At 39.7% G+C, this 20,768-nt stretch overlaps 2 protein-coding genes across 2 annotated transcripts; both read right to left on the bottom strand.

Annotated features, from left to right (window-relative positions):
- Positions 1–391: 391 nt before the first annotated feature.
- LOC124151468 (hemicentin-1-like) lies at positions 392–6,017 on the bottom strand. The gene is made up of 7 exons (XM_046523955.2): positions 5,821–6,017; positions 5,431–5,685; positions 4,429–4,758; positions 3,267–3,608; positions 2,911–2,946; positions 2,221–2,307; positions 392–925 (listed from the first exon to the last, which is right to left on the bottom strand). Exons 1-7 carry the CDS (start codon positions 5,876–5,878, stop codon positions 753–755), a joined length of 1,281 nt encoding a protein of 426 aa, XP_046379911.2. The 5' UTR covers positions 5,879–6,017; the 3' UTR covers positions 392–752.
- Positions 6,018–8,229: 2,212 nt separating this feature from the next.
- LOC124151467 (Down syndrome cell adhesion molecule-like protein 1 homolog) lies at positions 8,230–19,160 on the bottom strand. The gene is made up of 7 exons (XM_048403483.1): positions 19,103–19,160; positions 18,668–18,922; positions 15,862–16,191; positions 14,567–14,617; positions 10,343–10,429; positions 9,890–9,940; positions 8,230–8,402 (listed from the first exon to the last, which is right to left on the bottom strand). The coding sequence occupies exons 1-7, from the start codon at positions 19,158–19,160 to the stop codon at positions 8,230–8,232; spliced, it is 1,005 nt and encodes a 334-aa protein (XP_048259440.1).
- Between the last annotated feature and the right edge of the window lie 1,608 nt (positions 19,161–20,768).

Here is a 20,768-nt window from a genome sequence, read left to right as displayed (position 1 = left end):
ACATGTCACATCAATGTCACACGGTGTAGTATCCATGTCACACAGTGTTATATACATGTCACATGGTGTTGTGTACATGTCACATCAATGTCACACGGTGTAGTATCCATGTCACACGGTGTTATATACATGTCACATGGTGTTGTGTACATGTCACATCAATGTCACACGGTGTAGTATCCATGTCACACGGTGTTATATACATGTCAAGTGGTGTTGGATGCATTTCACATCCATGTCACACGGTGTTATATACATGTCACATGGTGTTGTGTACATGTCACATCAATGTCACACGGTGTAGTATCAATGTCACACGGTGTTATATACATGTCACATGGTGTTGTGTACATGTCACATCAATGTCACACTGTGTTATATACATGTCACACGGTGTTATATACATGTCAAGTGGTGTTGGATGCATTTCACATCCATGTCACACGGTGTTATATACATGTCACATGGTGTTGTGTACATGTCACATCAATGTCACACGGTGTAGTATCCATGTCACACGGTGTTATATACATGTCACATGGTGTTGTGTACATGTCACATCAATGTCACACGGTGTTATATCCATGTCACACGGTGTTATATACATGTCAAGTGGTGTTGGATGCATTTCACATCCATGTTACACAGTATTCTATACATGTCACATGATGTTGTATACATGCCGAACGGTGTTGTATACATGTCACATCCATGTCACACGGTGTTGTATCCATGTCACATGATGTTGTATCTCACACGAGTGTGTCGTGGAAGGGCCTGTTGCTGCTGATGTTGCAGGAGTTGTTGAAGTAGTTCTTGTTCCCAGCAACATCGGGTGTCACCGGCGGTAATATATTCTCTATGACACGGAATATGTCATCGTCATCTCCGGTGAAGTACGCAGCAGGGTCGGTCCGTCGCTTACCTGGAAGTACATGGTCACCTGTATCCGTCTGATAATACTACAGTGGGTTCGAATCCCGGTTCGCCCCGATTATGTTTCTAGGTTTGTCAGCACCATACCCGTGCTCGTGGGTTTCACCGAAGTGATAAACGTCTGAGACCTGCATCACTTCGGGCTTTCCTCCAACATTAAGCTGACACGCCGCGATATAACTGGAATACTGTTAAAAGCGGCGTTAAAACCCAACCCACTCCACTCTGCCTGTCCTACAGGGTTAGCTATCATACCTGGTGATGGTCGTATTGTTCCTAGTCCATACATCCAATACAAATAAAGCTACATTTCACGAATGAAAATATACTAGTTTGGACAGAGAAACAAGTGGTTAATACTATGACCATCGTCGTTTCAGACCCGTAAAGATCTTCAGAAATCTATGCCTTTCGTAAGAGGCGACTAACCGGATCGGGTGGTCAGGCTTGCTGACTTGATTGATGCATGTCATCGCAGATCGATGCTCATGATCTCAATGGATCAATCAAATTAAAATCAGATCTAGGTTCTCGCTGCCGCTTAACAAAGATCTGAGGACAACCCATTACGGGTCACGTCAGAACGACCTTTCGCGAACATTGACTGACCACTGAAATGACTAACAAGAAGTCGACATCAGCCAATTAGAAAGCAGCTTTCTCGACCTTTACGCCACTCGTTTCAACCTGGCGACTTCCATTTCAGACTACGCTTGAAAAATATGTTGACATAGTTCTCGATAAAAAATTGGAAAACTGAACAAACAAACATTCCGGAATGTCTAATATATGGTTGAGATTGTATGGCAGTGCTTCCCACGTACTGTGCAATACCTTCTCCGTTCAAATGTTTATCCCACGGAAGCGAGAGACAGACGATAATTTTGACGGAATCAGTCGTTCGGAATACAACGTGTTAACGTTTTCGAGATTGCATGATTAGAAAACACATTCCGACTGTCACTTTCATGATCTGGTAAGCGACACTTTGATCGGTCAAATGAAAGGTCATTCTGGCGTGACCCGTAGTGGGATGTCCTCAGATTTGTTTAGCGATAGCGAGATCTAAGATCTGATTTTAATGAGATTGTCAATGGATAGGACTCGATTATTTACAGATCACCGTCATATATCTGAATGCGGCGTTAAACAGCAAACAGAATGACAGAACACAATGTTAGTTCTGGACATAATGACAAGGATGCCCTAGAGACTGTATACAGTCTGCTATGGCCTGCTGTTTTCTCGACAAGGCCTCGGTAACCCCGGGAGTGAGAAACTTACATTTGAGAACGATGATGGCAACTACAGCAATGATGCCTGCCCCCACGACTACGCCTCCACCGATGATGTAGGACTTGTACACACATACTGAAGGAAAACAAAGTCAGCGAATTCAGAAAGGTTTTCCCGAAGAGCGGAAGGTCAGTGTACGATCATACCAAAAGACGCTAAAGCATGGTACTTATTGTTACCCTGCCTTGAGGCATTATTAAAGGGGAAAGATGCCTGATCGTCTTGGGGTTGGTATACTTTGTCTGAAAGGGGTATCTATGTTAAACAGCGGCAAGGTATCTCAGTAAAACCGGAAGTAGTCTGGGCAAGTAGTACAAGCACACACACTCACACTCACACATAGACACAAAAGCACGTAAATACTGCAAAATGCAGCGTTCCACTTATAGACTTTTGTACTCACTTAGTGACAATGAAAGCCAACATGAGAACTGACTGGAGTGAGTGAGAGAGTATGTTTTTACGCCGCTTTTAGCAATATTCCAGCAATAGGCGGAGGACACTAGAACTGGGCTTTACACAATGTACCAATGTCGGGAATCGTACCCGGGTCTTCGGCGTGACGATCGAACGCTTTAACCACTAGGCTACCCGACCGCCCAAGAACTGACTGGATCCAAGCAAGACTCATTAATATATGAAGCCAGATAAAGTATTACCTCTCCTATCAATACTTACCAGCATCCAGACAATCCTCCATCTCAGGAACTGTTTCTGATGAACAGAAAACATGAGTAAATTAGTCATCATCGGGAAACAACCTGGAGCAGGCAAACCACTGGTCCACATTGTGAGATTCGACCCTGGAGGACGATGCTACAGGTCATCCAGATCAATCCTGACAGAGACCTCTGATTACCCAAGTTCTACTTTGTTCATCACACAAATTGATAACATAATCCCCTTTATTGAATGTCTTCATTGGAAAGAGGGAACAAATATCTAGTTTACCTGACAGAAGAAGGCATCTTAGGGCTCTTCTAGTGTATTTACTTGTTCTTATATTTCAGTCCCCATTGAAAGAAACAACTCACCAGATTGGTTTTTCACGGCCATATCAACGAGAATTGTGTAGTTCAGAGTCAGGTTAGGAAGAAGACCATTGGTCACTGTCATCATATACTGTCCCGTCTCGGTCACATTATAATGACTTAATACAAAGTATCGAGCGTTTCCATTCACAGCTGTCTCATTCAAGCTGTGGTCAGCATCACCCTGGTCCAGCATCCCCCTGCCTGTGCCTGCTCCAGTCCGCCTCCAGGCTGCCACATGGGACTCAGGGTTGGACAGCACCGTGACATTGACCACCACGGTTTCCCCTCTCCGTGCTGACCAGGTCCATGGCTGTTTGGCTGGATCCTGCAGTTTGGGTGCACCTGTACCAAATATGAAATATTAAATTAGAACTTAATTCTGTCCAATTAAATCATTATTTGCAACCCATATTGTTACAATGTTTTAAATGGTTTAACCAAATACCTTGAAGGTTAGGGATTTTATCAATAAAAATATGAAGTGTCCCTCAACATTCTTGAAAAATATATTATGCTTCAGACCTTTGAACAAGAAAATGCCTGCCACAAAAATACAAATACATTATGGCAAGGTGTTTCTTCTACCCCCAAAATCAGGCTCATAAATTAAATAATATGTCATCTGGTTTTGCAGCTGAAACTGAAAAAAATTTTTTTTACCTCGATACAGAATCCAAAAATACATCAGACATCATTTGACGCGTCAAATTTGGAAATGCCTACCAAAAACCTTTTCCAAAGATTTACTAAGGTCTTGAATGTTGTAACACTGATCGACCGACTTTCGAGTTCTATGTTTAACAGCGACAAGGTATCTCAGTAAAACCGGAAGTAGTCTGAGCAAGTAGTACAAGCACAGACACTCACACATAGACACACAAGCACGTAAATACTGCAAAATGCAGCGTTCCACTTATAGACTTTTATACTCACTTAGTGACAATGTAAGCCAACATGAATGAGAACTGACTGGAGTGAGTGAGTGAGTATGGTTTTACGCCGCTTTTAGCAATATTCAATATTAAATCAATGATATCTGGTTTTGCAGCTGAAACTGAAAGAAATACTTTACCTCGATACAGAATCCAAGAGTCGTATGACGCTCTTTGAATCCCCCGCCCCCTACCGCACCATCCCCAGTTTATGATGGTGAAAGTCTTACATTTAACTTCTAACGTGAAAAACTTCTCGATTGGTGCCGTTTTATTGACGCCGTTCCCAGCCTGACACACATAAACACCTTCATCTTCACATCCGGCGCCAGTCACGTGATAGGAAGTCAGGAAACTGTTCCCCACAGGTTGATGAAGACCGTACGTCTTGGTAAGGTTATCAGTCTTCACTGTACCGCCATCTATGTGCCACTTGACGAGTGGTGGTGGGAATCCGCCCACTGCGCATGACAGAGTGACGTTGGCCCCTTCCTTGGTTTCATAGCGAGTCTTTGAAGGGGGAAGGTTGTTGACGGACAGGGATATGTTTTCAGTGGGATCTGAAAAAAACCGTCTGTATTAATAGCTATATTTCATCGATTTTAATACGACGTTATTAACTTGCAAATAAGTGAACGTATTACTATTACTCTGTATCAAGGTACTTTTAAGACTACTTAACATGTCTCGTTTCTCATGACTTTGTTTCAAACAGAACTGGTAGGGAGAGGAGGGGGAGTTTATTTGTTATTTAGTTTGTAGGCTACAAATCTATGAAAGTCAACTATATTCCACTGCACTACATGACTTCATTTGGTCGCGCCCCCTGCTGCTTGAGGAATAAAGAGACGGGCCGGTGATCAACCGCTTGGTTCGGAAAGCTATGGATGTGAAGACACGTGCAAAAGAAACAAAACAGATTTAAGACCGAAATTTGACTTAAAAGGGTGTTTTATAAGTACTTCAAATTAAATAAATATTAGTGTTCACATTTAGGGACGGACGGTTATAAGAAACAAAAACGTTTACAATACGTCTCGAGATGAATATGTCCGCTGTGTGTGATCAGAGACCATATACATGTATTATTATATTATATGGTCTCTGGTGTGATATAATCTGCTCTTCTGAAAACAAGGTCACACGAGCAGTGTTACATATAAAATTATTCTATATATGTATGTTTTACTGTAAAACACTATAATCAAACACACAATGACAATATAACTCACAGATAACCAAGATTTCCAACGTCCCATTCTTCAACTGTTGACCCTCACTGTCCTCTACAGTACATGTGTAATTCCCGTGGTCGGTCTTTTTAACCGGGTTGAAATGGAGAGTTTCGTTTCCCCATTGGAACGTGGGGTCCCCCTGTTTTCTCCAGGTCACGTGACATGATGCACATTGTGGTGAAGAAGAGTTGGCGGCAGCTTCAGTACCAGAATCGAGCGCCCATGACGAGCCCCGCATCAGAGATACAGCAGCTGGAAAATAATAATCAATTGTTCAATGCTCATCAATTTCTTGGAAATATTTTTTAACTTACGAAAATTTTAGACAGTATTTATTTACACCCAAGAATCGTGAAAATGTATTTCTTACAAGAGCAAAATCAGTACCTGGATTTGATTTAAAGACCATCAACAACATCATTGCGAGCCAGTGTCCCAGCGCCATCTTGAAAATGACTGAATGCACAGGAGGTGTTCAGTGAAGAGTTTGTTTCGATTAATGATAGAGGTTAGATTAATTTCCGCTGACTAATCCCATCACCGACATGAAGGAACGCATATATTTCCGCAAGTTTTCACATTTAACGTTTCAATTTGATAGTGATTCATAAACACATGCTGATGATATATAGTTGAAATCTTTTAGCAGAGATTTCATATGAATATGGAAAGGGTTTTGTCGCTTATATTTATAAGAACACGTAACCAAGTCGTACAAGTTGTGTTTCGGGGTGGCTGTAATATTGTTGCATATGAAATCAAATGTGTGGTTTTGTAGGAAATGTCTTTGGTGCCTATGGTGTAGTGTGGTACGTTCTGGAACGTTCACACACTGATGCTGCAGACACATGTCTGCAGTCATGTCTGTTTCTCTTTCAGTTTCCTTTATTTTAGGCAGGTCACGTTTCAGTGACTCTGCACAAGGAAATAGATATGGTGCTTCCCACCGCTGGATCATTTTAATAGCGGGCCATGTGTAACTTTAATTGCGTACATCAGTCACCCCAACAGTTTCAGGGGGCACGGGTGGCCAAGTCGTCTAAGGCGCCGCGATTCGCTGTGCAGAGTTGCATCCCTTGGGCACGCCAGAAACCTATGATTGTGGGTCCGAATCCCGGTTCGCCCCAATTATGTTTCTAGGTTTGTCAGCACCATACCCGTGCTCGTGGGTTTCACCAAAGTGGTAAACGTCTGAGACCGGCATCACTTCGGGCTTTCCTCCCACATTAAGCTGACACGCCGTGATATAACTGGAATAATGTTAAAAGCGGCGTTACACCCAACTCACTCACTCACCCAACAGTTTCAAAGTTCATAAAAAATGACGAGTTAAACGAACAGGTAAAACTGATGTTAAATTATGAGATTTCTATATAAAGGAGTCGGGACACGACTTGTGGTTATTTGTTGTTCAAGGGGACCTATACTACACAGGTGAAAAACACGCTCAATTAGAATATTGTTATTCTACGGTAGCCCATAAGGGACATTGAAATATTTTCACAATGACAATGTGTTTTTCGATACAACTCCATGTATGATAAACGGTTTTTTCGGAAATTAGAAAAACACTACAAAACTTCAGAAACATTAAATAAGGAACTGAATATTGATAAAATCTCTTTAAAACCAATGTGTTCATTGAAACCGTATAAACGTCAAATAAGAATCACAGATTATAAAATGAAAACTCAATATATTCACAGAGAGGAAAAACGGGTTTTGATAGTTTTTCTTTACATTTTGATTTTTCGTGATTTTCATTTGATTTTGCGGCGTTTCAGTGTTTCATTATTAGTGAGAGATATGTTTTTGCATTTTAGCTGGATGTCAAAATTATTTTTCGTGTGAGGACAATTTGACTCACTACTTTCGGTACCTTCCATTAAAACAAAACTAACGGCTCGCATTTCATAATGATACTTTCTTGGAAACTAACTGTTTCTAGTATAGGCTAGCTGTGACATTTCCAGTTTGTAAAAACGTCTGGAGCACATCAGCGCAAGGTATGAAGAGAAGTGGCGGAGTGTGTGTGTAAATGAATGAATGAATGAATGAATGAATGAATGAATGAATGAATGAATTTTTAATTTCCAACAGATACATCTGAAGATGTCAAAATAACAATAGACACATATGTTACTCATTAAATATGAATGAAGGATTTTTTTTAATTTCCAACAGATACATCTGAAGATTTCAAAACAACAATAGACACATATGGTGCTAAATGTACATCGATTTACACAAAAGTGGACTTACTGTTTCTTTGGAAAATATATTTCCAAAAGATGCTTCATTATTTTAATATATGGTGAAATTCAAGTAGAATGAAATGCAACTTCATCATTAGCAATGTTTTGGTTCATATCTGAGACAATAAATGCACGTGCAGCGAAAAAGAGCTTCTTGATTGAAAGATTACTTCATGGACGCTTTCTAACACTTAGATATGGATCGCAGGCTGACTTATACCACTAACTAATACGATATTCATTTCAAATATTAATTGAGCCATACAAATACATTCTCTGACGCTTCGTTCTTCAGAACGGTGACATTTCCGTGTCGTGAATTCTCTCTGGTAACAGATGCCAATAAATCGTGAAAGCGTGAATGGGACGAAACATCTGAACACCTTAAACTCACATTAATCAAATATAGTTGAGTTGAGATATTCAACTAAACATTTTCTATTGCGTGGATATATATTTTCATTTTTTCTTTCGACTTTTCAACTGTGTTCCTAAAATATGTATGTTTTTGTCAAAATTTTGTCAGGTTTTGACGTTAACGTTAATGCTGTCGTGCTGGATGGGCTTTGGACTGGGGGTCGAGGGCAGTCATCGCAAGACTCTCGTCCACTTCATCGTATACGACTGCATTTGGATTCACAGATACAGACAGCGATCGAAGATTTCCTGTAAAGAAGCATAGCTTTTTCAACATGCACGCGATGCCATAGTGAACTGAAAATATGTGTCTTTATCTTGTACATACTAAACATTTTTATTTTATTGTTTTGTTTCATTTATCAACATTTTACAGAGAAACAATTAACAGTGACATTCGGGTGGTATGAACTAGCATCAATCTCTGTACATACTGTACAGCACTGGAGTGGAAACGTACATAGAGTCTAACGATCAGAACTTAAATCTATGCATCTAGCAATCGATGTTACAATCTATGAGTATTGTTTTACTTCAGTCTTGAACGTATAGAATGGTTGGATAGTTTTGTGAAACTTACTTTTGAAAATCATTTTTTTGAAAAGAGTATAAGAATTATGTTGATTGGATCATTGTTTCTGCATGGATTACCAAGTAGTACATGTCTCTTTGAAATTTCAAGTTTATTTTTATTTTCGTAAAGCCATTTTTCAAGTAAATTCCAGATAAAGTTTACCTTCCTGCAATCTCAGAATATATGAGTGGTTGTTTCAATGTCTTTGGTGCAGAAGCTATAACTACTGCTATCGAAATATCCTATTTTTGACAGAGAAATGATTTGGTAAAATAAGGTGTCGTTTTCTGTATTGGGGCCATTGTAAACTAGTATTTTTTGTACATCTAAAGGGAATCACAGTGACCAATCGTTAGATATGGTGTCATCATGTAGGATGAAAAACCCCATTTTGTCGAGTGTTGATTATTTTGGCAGAAGATTTTATAGAAATATTGAATTCCTTTGGGAACTTTTAATAGGTTTGTATGAATGGGGGATGGATTGGGTTAGGTTGTTTTGATATTGTTTTTGTGTCTATGTTGGCTTTCAGGAAGTATTGTTTTATTCTTCCAAGCCCTGAAGGCGGGGAAGTATACGGGAAAGGTTAATTTAATATCCTGTTTGTCGACATGTTGGTTTGTTTGAAATTTCATATCACCCAGTTACCGAAACGAAACATACAAATCATGTGCGTGAAATGTTGATGTTATTCTTCCCCAGCAATAAGAGATACTTCAAAATCGTCTTTATGAAGTTAATTGATGTATCTGACCGTTTCTGGTCATTAGCTGACATTATTAAACCATTCATGTGTAATCCGATGTCCTCTTTTCATCAAGGACTAATTTTCGGATTTGCACGGTGTATACAAAAGAAGAACTGTACTCCGGACATCGTAAATAACAGCATAATATAAAATATGTTCTTAATATGCTTATTCATTAACAACGACGACGACGTCTCAAATAATATGTAATACGGCTGAATTCCACAGGCAGCTTGGGTTGGATACTCCCCAGGGAGCTGAGAATGGTTCTTGAGTGCACACTGATCCAGTGACCGGGGTAATAATGGCGCTTTAAGCATGCCCCTGAGTGGTGTGGAGATATGCGCAATATAAATAGCCTATTATATTTTACACATGACGCTAGCTTCACTCTGTGAATGACATTAGGAAATGCCTATTCGGAAAAGCTATCTAGAAATTAAAACATGTATCGGTACGCACCTTTTTGGTAATCTGTTGCTGAGACCCTTGGCTTGCACAGTCTGTGGAGGCCTGTGAGAAACAACGTGAAACAGCATACACATACAACAATATGACAGTCTCCAGTTCAGTTCACGGCGATTTAAGAGGAGAAGGATGCACGTCTAGATGTAAAAGTCTTCTTAGTTTAGATTGCACTGAATATGTCATTTGTATGGCAGAAGTCAAACATAAGTCCTCATCTTCCTGCCCTTCAGCGTTAGCCGATCAAGCCGGGTGATGGTCTTATTTTTCTGACTAAAGCGAGTCTGAAACAGACAAACCAGTGGTTGATATTATGAGCAACGCCATTTTTAGACACAATGTTAGTCCAGACATGATGACGAGGATGCCTTGAAGGCTATACTGTCTGCTGTCTTCTGTTTCTTTAAATGACTCGCTTAAGTCTATGGGCAATTGCGTGATGAAATTTACCCTTAATTACGATGAAGACAACTATCAAATAGAGAGCAGCTCCCAGGGCTAAGCATCCACTCATGACGTAGGACGTGTACGACCATCCTGGAATGAAGAGACAAACAAGGTCAGCAAAACAGCCCTGATCTGAATAATTATGAGAACTTATTTCCCCTGACAGATGTTCGCCTCCTCTACAGACACACTCTGTGAAGAAAGGGGTAGCGGGTGGTCCGCGACAAGTAGTACGATGGATATGTGCATGTCCTGCCTCTGCTAACAAAGAGTTCTAGTGGCGAGTTCAATAGCACATAACAGTACGTGCTAAAAACGGTGACAACAATTGTTTGGTTGTTTGTTTGTTGTTTAACGCCGCGCTCGGCAATATTCAAGCGATATGACGGCGGTCTGTAAATAATCGAGTCTGGACCAGACAATCCAGCGACTGATATCATGCGCATCGATCCACGCAATTGAGATACGATGACATGCATCAACCAAGTCAGCAAGTCCGACCACCCGATCCCGTCAGTCGCCTCTTACAACAAGCACAGTGGCCTTTTACGGCAAGCATGGGTTGCTGAAGACCTATTCTGTCCCGGATCTTCACGGGTTGTGACAACAATTGAGAAATATCGTGACAATGAAGGGTATATTCATTTGCTGTAAAAATGGAATACTTTTGTTTACCCCAGAGAGCAATAAAGAAAAGTGTCGTGTGATTCAATCAAACGACCTTTAGAGAATTCTGGTATCTACTTGTCACGTCTTATGAGCATCACGTGTGTCCAGGGGAGCTTTGTCAATTTTATCGTTATGACCTGCACGTGCACAAAATGCATACACCCTCTCCACCTGTAACAAACCAAATATGTTTGCCCAAATTATGTGCACCGCCTGCTTGTCTCAAATGCGTTTTGTGAGTTGGTTCAACGTGTCCTGGATTACCAGTAGCATAGTTAGTTAGTTAGTTAGTTATGCCCGTCGCTCCTCCCGAAGCATAGGCCGCCGACAATAGTCCACCAGAGTCCTCGGTCCTGTGCTGCCCTCTCTAGTTGTTTCCAGGTGTGTCCCATCTTCTTGCTGTCTGCCTCGAGGTCCCGTCGCCAGGTGTTTCTTGGCCGTCCTCCTTTTCGTTTTCCCTGGGGGTTCCATGACAGCGCCAGTATGGTGATGTTACTGACTGGCTACCGCAGGGCATGCCCAATCCATTCCCATCTTCTGCGCCGGATCTCATCTTCGGTTGGCAGTTGGTTGGTACGCTGCCACAGGTCTGAGTTGCTGATGGTGTTGGGCCAGTGATCTGGAGGATTCTTCTCAGGCAGCTGTTGATGAAAGTCTGCACTTTCCTGGTGGTGGCCTTTGTTGTCCTCCATGTCTCGGCTTCATAGCATAGGTTATATAAATATCACAGAAAGCAGGTAAGGGCTCTACTCGTACCTATACGGAACCAGTCTAATCATATTGTCAAAAATGTGTACATGTTCTTATATTTAAGCCAATAGCTTATAATTGAGGTACCCATTGACACTTACACTCACCAAGATAGACACAATTTTATGGATAACAACTTCTTTAATACTGTGAAAAGCGACGTTTCGGTATAGATCCTTATACCAATAAACAGGATAAGTGATTTTTGCTTGATGAGTTCATAGTAGGCGGATGGGATGAAATAGCCTTGATCTCTGTTGATTGATGGCATGTGGCGGCGAATGTGGACTGCTTCTGTTAGTTTTCTTTTAGTGAAATCATTGAGGTTGTTGGCGAGGATTTGGACGTTGTCCCAGTTGATGTTGTGATTGGGACAGTTGCTGATATGGTCTCATCAAGCAATAATCACTTATCCTGTTTATTGGCTTCATGGCCCTATTGGCTTCCACCTATGTGTTCTCTGTCCATCGTGTTGTGACAGCATTATCCCTTTGTTGTCAACACCTACCAACGTTATCCCACTCATGTATGGCATTATTGTTACTGTTAATCCTCTACTGTTAACCCTCCACCTACTATATATATTCTGTACTATGTCCCTCATTCATATCAATGATAAATGATCTATTCGAGGGCCTATCCCCTAAAATAAACACATCTAAATTCGCGGATGATGGAGCCCTCTGGATCCGCACAAAAAGCATTAAAATGGCCCAAAACCTACTTCAAAAATCTCTAAACAAAATACAGCAATGGGCTGACAAATGGGGCTTCTCCCTTAACTCGGAAAAAACTACAGGAATAGTATTTAAACACAAAAACATGAAACCCGACTACCCAAAACTCCAGCTAAACAACCAACAAATCCAATTCCTAAAACAAACCAAATTCTTAGGACTAATTTTCGATGAACATCTCTCATGGGGCGCTCACATAAATAATCTAATAACTAAATGTAGCAAAGATTTAAATACGCTAAGATGCCTAACTGGCTCAAACTGGGGGGCCTCCAAAGACACCCTCCTCTCACTCTATATATCACTAATTAGATCTAAAATAGAATACGGATGTGCCATATACGACACCCTAAACCAATCCCTAAGCAAAAAACTAGACTCAATCCAATATCAGGCTCTAAAACTAATAACACGCACTCAACATGGCACCTCCTACACTTCACTCCAGGCCTTAACAGGAGAAATGCCACTAAGTCTACGTAGGGAACAATTAACCCTAAATTTCTGGGCCGCGTCTCAATCCAACCCCTAATCCAAAACCTAATAAACAAACATATCAGCCCCAATAACCAAGCCCTAGCTCGAAAACACCCTCTACTTACTCCAATATCCCAAAGAGTAACCAATTACTTAAATGAACACCAAATAAACAATCTTAAACAAAACTGTAAAAAATCAAATATCTTCACCCCAAAACTTAAAACACCAAAAATAGACATAACACTAGCTAGCACAATAAATAAACAAACCGACCCAAAAATAGCCAAAACCACCACACTAGCATACATACATGAAAAATGGCCAAATTGGTTTCACATTTACACAGACGGATCCTCAGATCCGATCTCCAAACACACAGGTTTCGGAGTCCATATCACACAACCAACTAAAGCCACACAATCCTACCGACTCCCAAACAATCAATCAATATTCACGGCCGAACTACTATGGGCATGGCCGCAGCCCTTCATAATCAACAATCTGAAAAACAACAAAAAATCCTAATACTTACCGACTCGCTCAGTGGACTACAAGCCCTCCAAAATAAAAACGCCAAAAACCGCCCTGAACTAATAAATCAAATACTAAAAAGCTCAAACGGTTTAACTAAGGCAGGCAAACAAATAGTATTCATTTGGATCCCCGCCCACGTAGGAATATACGGCAATGAAACGCCGATAAAGCAGCTAAACTATCCCTTAAAATCCCAGAAATAAGCTTAAACCTACCCATCTCCAAATCAGAAATTAAAAGTGTCAACAAACAAAAAATCACCAAAAAATGGCATAACCTATATCAAAACTCAAATAGCCAAATCAAAAGGGTTCTCAAAAAAAAACCTAACCAAACCAAAAATTCTACATCAGTCCAAAAAAATCGACAGAGTAATCACTAAACTCGAAACAGGACATACCAACCTAAATAACCACCTAAAAATAATAAGAAAACACACAACAGGAACCTGCCCACATTGCAAACAACAAGAAACCCCAGAACACGCACTCATACACTGCACCCACCACCTAACACACCGAACTACACTACAAACCACCCTAAATCTAAATAAGGCTCTTACTCTAGAAGCAATCCTAAATCCACAAAATAAAATAGAAAAATTAAAAGCCTTAGGCGTATACTTAATCAAAACAGGACTAATCGCATTTAAAACCCCAATAAACTACCAAAACCAAACCACATAATCAAACAAACAAACTTCCATACTCAGATCCCTTAGTTCGCCTCCCAAACCCTCTTGGCATTTTTTCCAAATCTCAAAATTTCCAAAATTCTATATAAGCAACCACTAAAACACCCCTACTGGATTGCCAAACAACTTTCCCCTTTTTGGAAACACATTAAATGGCTTGGCCGGGCCCGTGTGCGAAATACGCTGCAATATCTCCAATATAAGCAAGTAAGTACCCTCATTCAGTCTTGCTTGACAACGGTATAAGGATCTATACCGAAACGTCAATTTTCACAGTATTAAAGAAGTTGTTATCCATAGAATTGTGTCTACCTTGTCATCCGTCAACTTCTAAGTAATGCCTATCAAACAATTTACACTCACCAGATTGGATTGTCAACATGGTCTTGTCAACTGTGACTCTTGTACCTGAACCTGTACCCAATAGAAAACATATGTGCAAAACATAAAAAAAACTACAACATATAATCCAACTAACACATTAGTTCACTCGCCTCTAATTTACTTATAACATGATGTTTTATAATTATTGAATTAGAACTTGATTCTGTCTAATTAAATCATCATTGGAAACTCATAGTGCTGTTATTACCTGTTGTCGTTCTACCCAGTACGTTGACGTGTATCAATAGTCAGCAGTGATAGGCAAGATCATTAATACATAACTACACGTTAAAACATTAATGTATCAATGGAATCACGATATTATATCTGAGGAATGTTTCGAAATCCCAAATTGTCTCAGAAATCCAAGTAATTCTTTGTTTGACCTCTGGAACTGCAGTTTAAAACAATGAGTATGGTCTACAGCCGTTATATTTCAACAATAAATAAAAGCCACGAAACCCCTTCCTTAATAATTGTAGTAGTAGTAGTGGTATTTGTAGTAGTAGTAGTAGTAGTAGTGGTGGTGGTGGTGGAAGTGGTGGTAGTGGTAGTAGTAGTGGTAGTAGTAGTAGTAGTAGTAGTAGTAGTAGTTGTGGTGGTAGTAGTAGTAGTAGTGGTAGCAGTAGTGGTAGTTGTAGTGGTAGTGGTAGTGGTAGTAGTAGTAGTAGTAGTAGTGGTGGTGGAAGTGGTGGTATTGGTAGTAGTAGTGGTAGTAGTAGTAGTAGTAGTAGTAGTAGTAGTAGTAGTAGTTGTGGTGGTAGTAGTAGTAGTAGTAGTGGTAGCAGTAGTGGTAGTGGTAGTGGTAGTGGTAGTGGTAGTAGTAGTAGTAGTAGTAGTAGTAGTAGTAGTAGTGGTGGTGGTGGTAGAAGTGGTGGTAGTGGTAGTAGTAGTGGTAGTAGTAGTAGTAGTGGTGGTGGTAGTAGTAGTAGTAGTGGTAGCAGTAGTGGTAGTAGTAGTAGTAGTAGTAGTAGTAGTAGTAGTAGTAGTAGTAGTAGTAGTGGTGGTGGTGGTAGTAGTAGTAGTAGTAGTAGCAGTAGTAGTGGTAGTGGTGGTGGTGGTAGTAGTAGTGGTAGTGGTGGTAGTAGTAGTATTTTTTTACGCCGGTTTTCGCTATATTCCAGCAATGTCACGGAATCGAACCCGGGAACTCGGTGTGACGAACAACGCTTTAACCTCTAAGCTACCCCACCGCCCCTTTCAGGAGTATGATGCTCTTTGAAATCTCCGAACACCACCAGACCACGCCCACTTAACAATGGTTAAAGACTCACATCCAACTTTAAAAATGATGAATTTCTCGATGGGTGCAGTTTCATTTACGCCGTTGCCAACCTGACACACATAAGCACCTTCATCTTCACATCCGGCGCTAGTCACGTGATAGGAAATCAGAAAACTGTTCCCCGCCGGTTGATGAAGACCATACTTCTGAGTAAGGTTATCAGTCTTCACAGCACGAGCATCTTTGTGCCACTTGACGAGTGGTGGTGGAAAGCCGTCCACTGCGCATGACAGAGTGACATCGGCACCTTCCTTGCTTGTATAGTAAGTATTTGAAACGGAAAGGTTGTTGACTGACAGGGATATGCTTTCAGTGGGATCTGAAAAAATGTTTGTCTATGACCAAGTTTCATGGTATGGAATCTAGGGATGATAATACCATTATACAAAAGTGGAGTTAAAACGGATCCTAACAACTACAGGGGCATTTCTCTTTTGAATATCTTAGGGAAGGTTTTTACGTCTATTCTAGAAAAACGCCTTAGAATCTGGATAGAGGTAAATGAGCATATTTCAGAATCCGAAGCAGGTTCCCGTTCACAATATTCTACCATTGATCATATCATTACGTTGCATGCATTATGTTCCAAATATCACTGTAAGCCAAAAGGCAGATTTTATTGTGCATTCATTGATTTCAGAAAGGCGTTTGATTATGTTGATAGGGAAAAATGCTATATTTACTCTTACAAAAAGGATGCCATGGTAAAATGTACAATTTGTTAAAAAGTATGTATGCAACTGTAAAAGCAGGTGTTAAGATTGATTGCTTTAAAACTTCTTTTTAACACCTCTAGTGGGGTAAGACAAGGCGGCGATTGGGGCCTGTCTTATTTATATTCTTTATTAATGAGCTTGTGTTGGAAATGTATGTTGCTTACGATCATGGTTACCGTATATTTGTTACCCAAAGTATTGAAGATCTGATGTTACTCTTATTTGCCGATGACATTGTACATTTCTCGTATACTGTTCGGAGCTTGCAGAGACAGCTAGATGTTTTAAATGCATATTGTTTGAAATGGGCATTGTATGTAAATCTTGATAAATCAAATGTTATTGTATTTAGAACTAGAGGGATAATAACCAAGTATGAAGCATGGACGCTGGATAATGTGAAGATAAAGACGGTAACCATGGTAATGTAATATAAATATCTTGGAATTAAGTTCTCACGGCTAATTAATATGGTCTAAAGCATATGAAACTCTTGCCTTGCAAGCACGGAAGGCAATAGGGCCAGTTTTTCATTTGTTTAATAATGACAGATTTATAGATTTCTCGAATGCTTGTAATATATGTGACTGTAAAATCGCTACAATACTGATGTATGGTTTGGAAATATGGAGTATAAAATTATTATGATACAATTAAAAAGATGCAAACATGCTATTTTAAACGTTTTCTTGGTGTGGGTAAATTGTCATTGTTTGTTTATAAATACGCAAATAAGGGTAATGAAGTACTGGATTAAGCTTTTGAAAATGAAGGTCGACACCCCTTCAAGTATTAGATGAGAATGGAAAAGTCAATTGGGATTCGTATGTGAGACAAATGTTATTTAATTGCGGTTATGTGCAGTTATTCCATTTTATCAGCATTTAGAAGAATCTTAAGATGTATCTATTACCAATCATTGTACCACAGTTTAAAGTCGTCTACTTTTTAGTGCATTATGCTAACGTAAAATCTCTTCTGCAACCCGATTTATACATAACAGTACTCAGAGACAAACGATAAGTTAGAGCAATGTGTAAATTTCGAATATCTCTTCACAACTTTCGAGTCAACATTATTCGTAAAAGGTCATTGTTAAATATACGTCATTCAGAATCTATATGTAATGAATGGGACTTTAATTTAGTAGAGGATGAATACCATGTCTTTTTTGTATGTAAGAAATATGTTCACTTGAGATATACTTTGATTACCTCATTACAGAAATATTATAAAGGTAATATAACGTTTGCAAATTTATTTAAATCATGTGATATCAATGTACTACGCTTGATAGCTTTATATCTATGTAAATTATTTAGAATGAGATCGACATAGATGTAACACTCCTGGCATGTGACCTAAAATGTTATTTATCTTACAACTCTCCTATGTAAGATGTGGCCCGAATTACGAAAAAAACTTGATTGATATGTTTTCAGAGTGATCCGAAAAAAGATATCTTTGTATTAATAACTATATTTTCATTATTTTGAATACGACGTAGTTAACTTGCGAATAGGTGAACGATTACTCTGTGTCAAGGTACTGTTAAGACCAGTTGACATGTCTCGTTTCTCATGACTTTGTTTCAAACAGACCTGGTAGGGAGAGGAGGGGGAGTTTATTTGTTATTTAGTTTGTAGGTTACAAATCTATGAACGTCAACTATATTCCACTGCACTACGTGACTTCATTTGGTCGCGCCCCCTACTGCTTGAGGAATAAAGAGACGGGCCGGTGATCAACCGCTTGGTTCGGAAAGCTCGTGCAAACGGTAAAAAATCAGGAGCAAGACCGAAATTTGACTTGAAAACGTTTTTAAATTGTACTTAAAACTGTTTTAAAATTAATTTTAGGGATCACAGGGACGGACAGTAATAAGAAACAAGAAAGTTTATAACAAGTCTTAACAAGAATATGTCAACTGTGTGTATAGACATACAGATTATGATATACTCTTCTCTTCTGAAGAAAATGTTATTTGAAGAGTGTTACATATATTATTATTCTATATTTGTATGTTTTTACTGTTATATAAAACGCTTTAACCAGGAAGCCAATGACAATATAACTCACAGATAACCAAGATTTCCAACGTCCCATTGTTCCTCTGTCGACCCTCGCTGTCCTCTACAGTACATGTGTAATTCCCGTGGTCGGTCTTTTTAACCGGGTTGAAATGGAGAGTTTCGTTTCCCCATTGGAACGTGGGGTCCCCCTGTTTTCTCCAGGTCACGTGACATGATGCACATTGATGTGAAGAACAGTTGGCGGCAGCTTCAGTACCAGAATCGAGCGTCCATGACGAACCCCGCATCAGAGATACAGCAGCTGGAAAATAATCATAAATTGTTCAATGCTCATCAATTTATTAGGAGCATTTTTTATACACGCCTAACATTACCAGCCCTTCATTACAGCTAAAATATTTTTTAACTTACGAAAATTTTAGACAGTATTTATTTAAACCCAAACGTGAAAATGTATTTCTTATAAGAGGAAAATCAGTACCTGGATTTGATTTAGAGACCATCAACAACAACATTGCGAGCCAGTGTCCAAGCGCCATCTTGAAAATGACTGAATGCACAGGAGGTGATCAGTGAAGAGTTTGTTTCGATTAATGATAGAGTTTAGATTAATTTCCGCTGACTTATCCCATCACCGACATGAATGAACGCATATATTTCCGCAAGTTTTCACATTTAACGTTTCGATTTGACAAAATGTAAATTGACGAGGCATATTAAGTATGCATTCTGCTCACCCCACCTTTCACAAATGCCTGGTATCTCGACCATGTGAAAGTGATTCATAAACAGATGCTGTGGATGAAACAGGAATCGTACTATCACTGTGCTGTTTGTTTCTTATGAATATGAAAAGGGTTTTGTCGCTTCTGTTTAAATGAACACTTAACGAGGTCGTACAAATTGTGTTTCAGGATGGCGGTAATATTTTTGTGTATCAATAAAATGGGTGGTTTTGCAGAAAATGTCTCATAGTATATGGTATGTTCCTGAATCTGCGGCTTTGAGAGTTCACACAATATATCTGCAGAAACAGACCTGGCGATCTCTAATAGATCTGCATTGACCATATCATCCATGTCAGTTTTTCGTTCAGTTTCATTTATTTTGAGTAGATGACGTTTCAGTGACTCTGCATCAGGATATGGTTACGTCGCTCACAGAGGCTGATGGTGCCTACCCCTGGGGCGCGTCAATGGCAGGCCATGTGTTATTTCATTTCCCACAGTTTCAAAGTTCATCGGTAATGGGGGGCAGGGGTGGCCCAGTCGTCTAAGGCGCCGCGATTCGCTGTGCAGAGTTGCGTCCCTTGGGCACGCCAGAAACCTATGATTGTGGGTTCGAATCCCGGTTCGCCCCGATTATATTTTTAGTTTTGTCAGTACCATACCCGTGCTTATGGGTTTCGCCGAAGTGGTAAACGTCTGAGACCTGCATCACTTCGGGCTTTCCTCCCACATTAAGCTGACACGCTGTGATATAACTGGAATACTGTTAAAAGCGGCGCTAAACCCAACTCACTCACTCACACTCACTCATCGGTAATGGCGCGTTAATGGACAAGTATAACTGCTGTTAAATGATACAATGAAAGATCCGTTTCCAAACAGCGGTTTTCTTCTTACGGAGTCGGGACACAGTGTGTGGTTATTTGTTGTTTAAGGGGGACCTACACTACACAGGTAAAAACCAGCTCAGTGAGAATGTTGTCATTCTACGGTAGCCCGTAAGGGACATTGACATGTTTTCGCAATGTCAATGTTTGTTTGTTTGTTTTTTAACGCCGTACTCCGCAACATTCCAGCTATATGACGGCGGTCTATAAATAATCAAGTCTGGACCAGACAATCCAGTGATTGACATCATGATCATCGAACATGATAAAAGAATTAATTAAAGAACTGTGTATCTCGAAAATTGGAAGAAAACACTGACCACTGATAAAATCTCATGAAACCAAACATAAAACACAGAAACGTGCTCATTGAAAAGTCTAAAAGTCAAATCAGAATCACAGAAAATATAATGAAAACTTAAATATACAGAAAACCGGAAAATATTGCCACCGCGGCGTTATATATTCTCACAGGGGTGTAATAGGATTTGATAGTTTTTCTGTATATTTTGAATAAAACTTTATATTTTAT

Source organism: Haliotis rufescens, unplaced genomic scaffold (assembly GCF_023055435.1).
Source record: "Haliotis rufescens isolate VD_foot unplaced genomic scaffold, xgHalRufe1.0.p SCAF_3, whole genome shotgun sequence".
Classification (NCBI taxonomy): Eukaryota; Metazoa; Mollusca; class Gastropoda; order Lepetellida; family Haliotidae; genus Haliotis; species Haliotis rufescens.
This window is presented reverse-complemented; position numbering and strand designations above follow the sequence as displayed.

What these genes read in the sequence shown, in the direction of transcription:
- LOC124151468 (XM_046523955.2), bottom strand. Translation starts at nt 5,878, where the DNA reads ATGGCGCTGGGACACTGGCTCGCAATGATGTTGTTGATGGTCTTTAAA. An exon ending in TTTCACGTTAGAAGTTAAAT is followed by an intron (nt 3,609 to 4,428) that starts GTAAGACTTTCA and finishes TATTTGGTACAG; the next exon opens with GTGCACCCAAACTGCAGGAT. An exon ending in GGCCGTGAAAAACCAATCTG is followed by an intron (nt 2,947 to 3,266) that starts GTGAGTTGTTTC and finishes TCTGTTCATCAG; the next exon opens with AAACAGTTCCTGAGATGGAG.
- LOC124151467 (XM_048403483.1), bottom strand. Translation starts at nt 19,160, where the DNA reads ATGGCGCTTGGACACTGGCTCGCAATGTTGTTGTTGATGGTCTCTAAA. An exon ending in GTTGGAAATCTTGGTTATCT is followed by an intron (nt 16,192 to 18,667) that starts GTGAGTTATATT and finishes ACATTTTTTCAG; the next exon opens with ATCCCACTGAAAGCATATCC. An exon ending in TGTCTTCATCGTAATTAAGG is followed by an intron (nt 9,941 to 10,342) that starts GTAAATTTCATC and finishes TGTTTCTCACAG; the next exon opens with GCCTCCACAGACTGTGCAAG.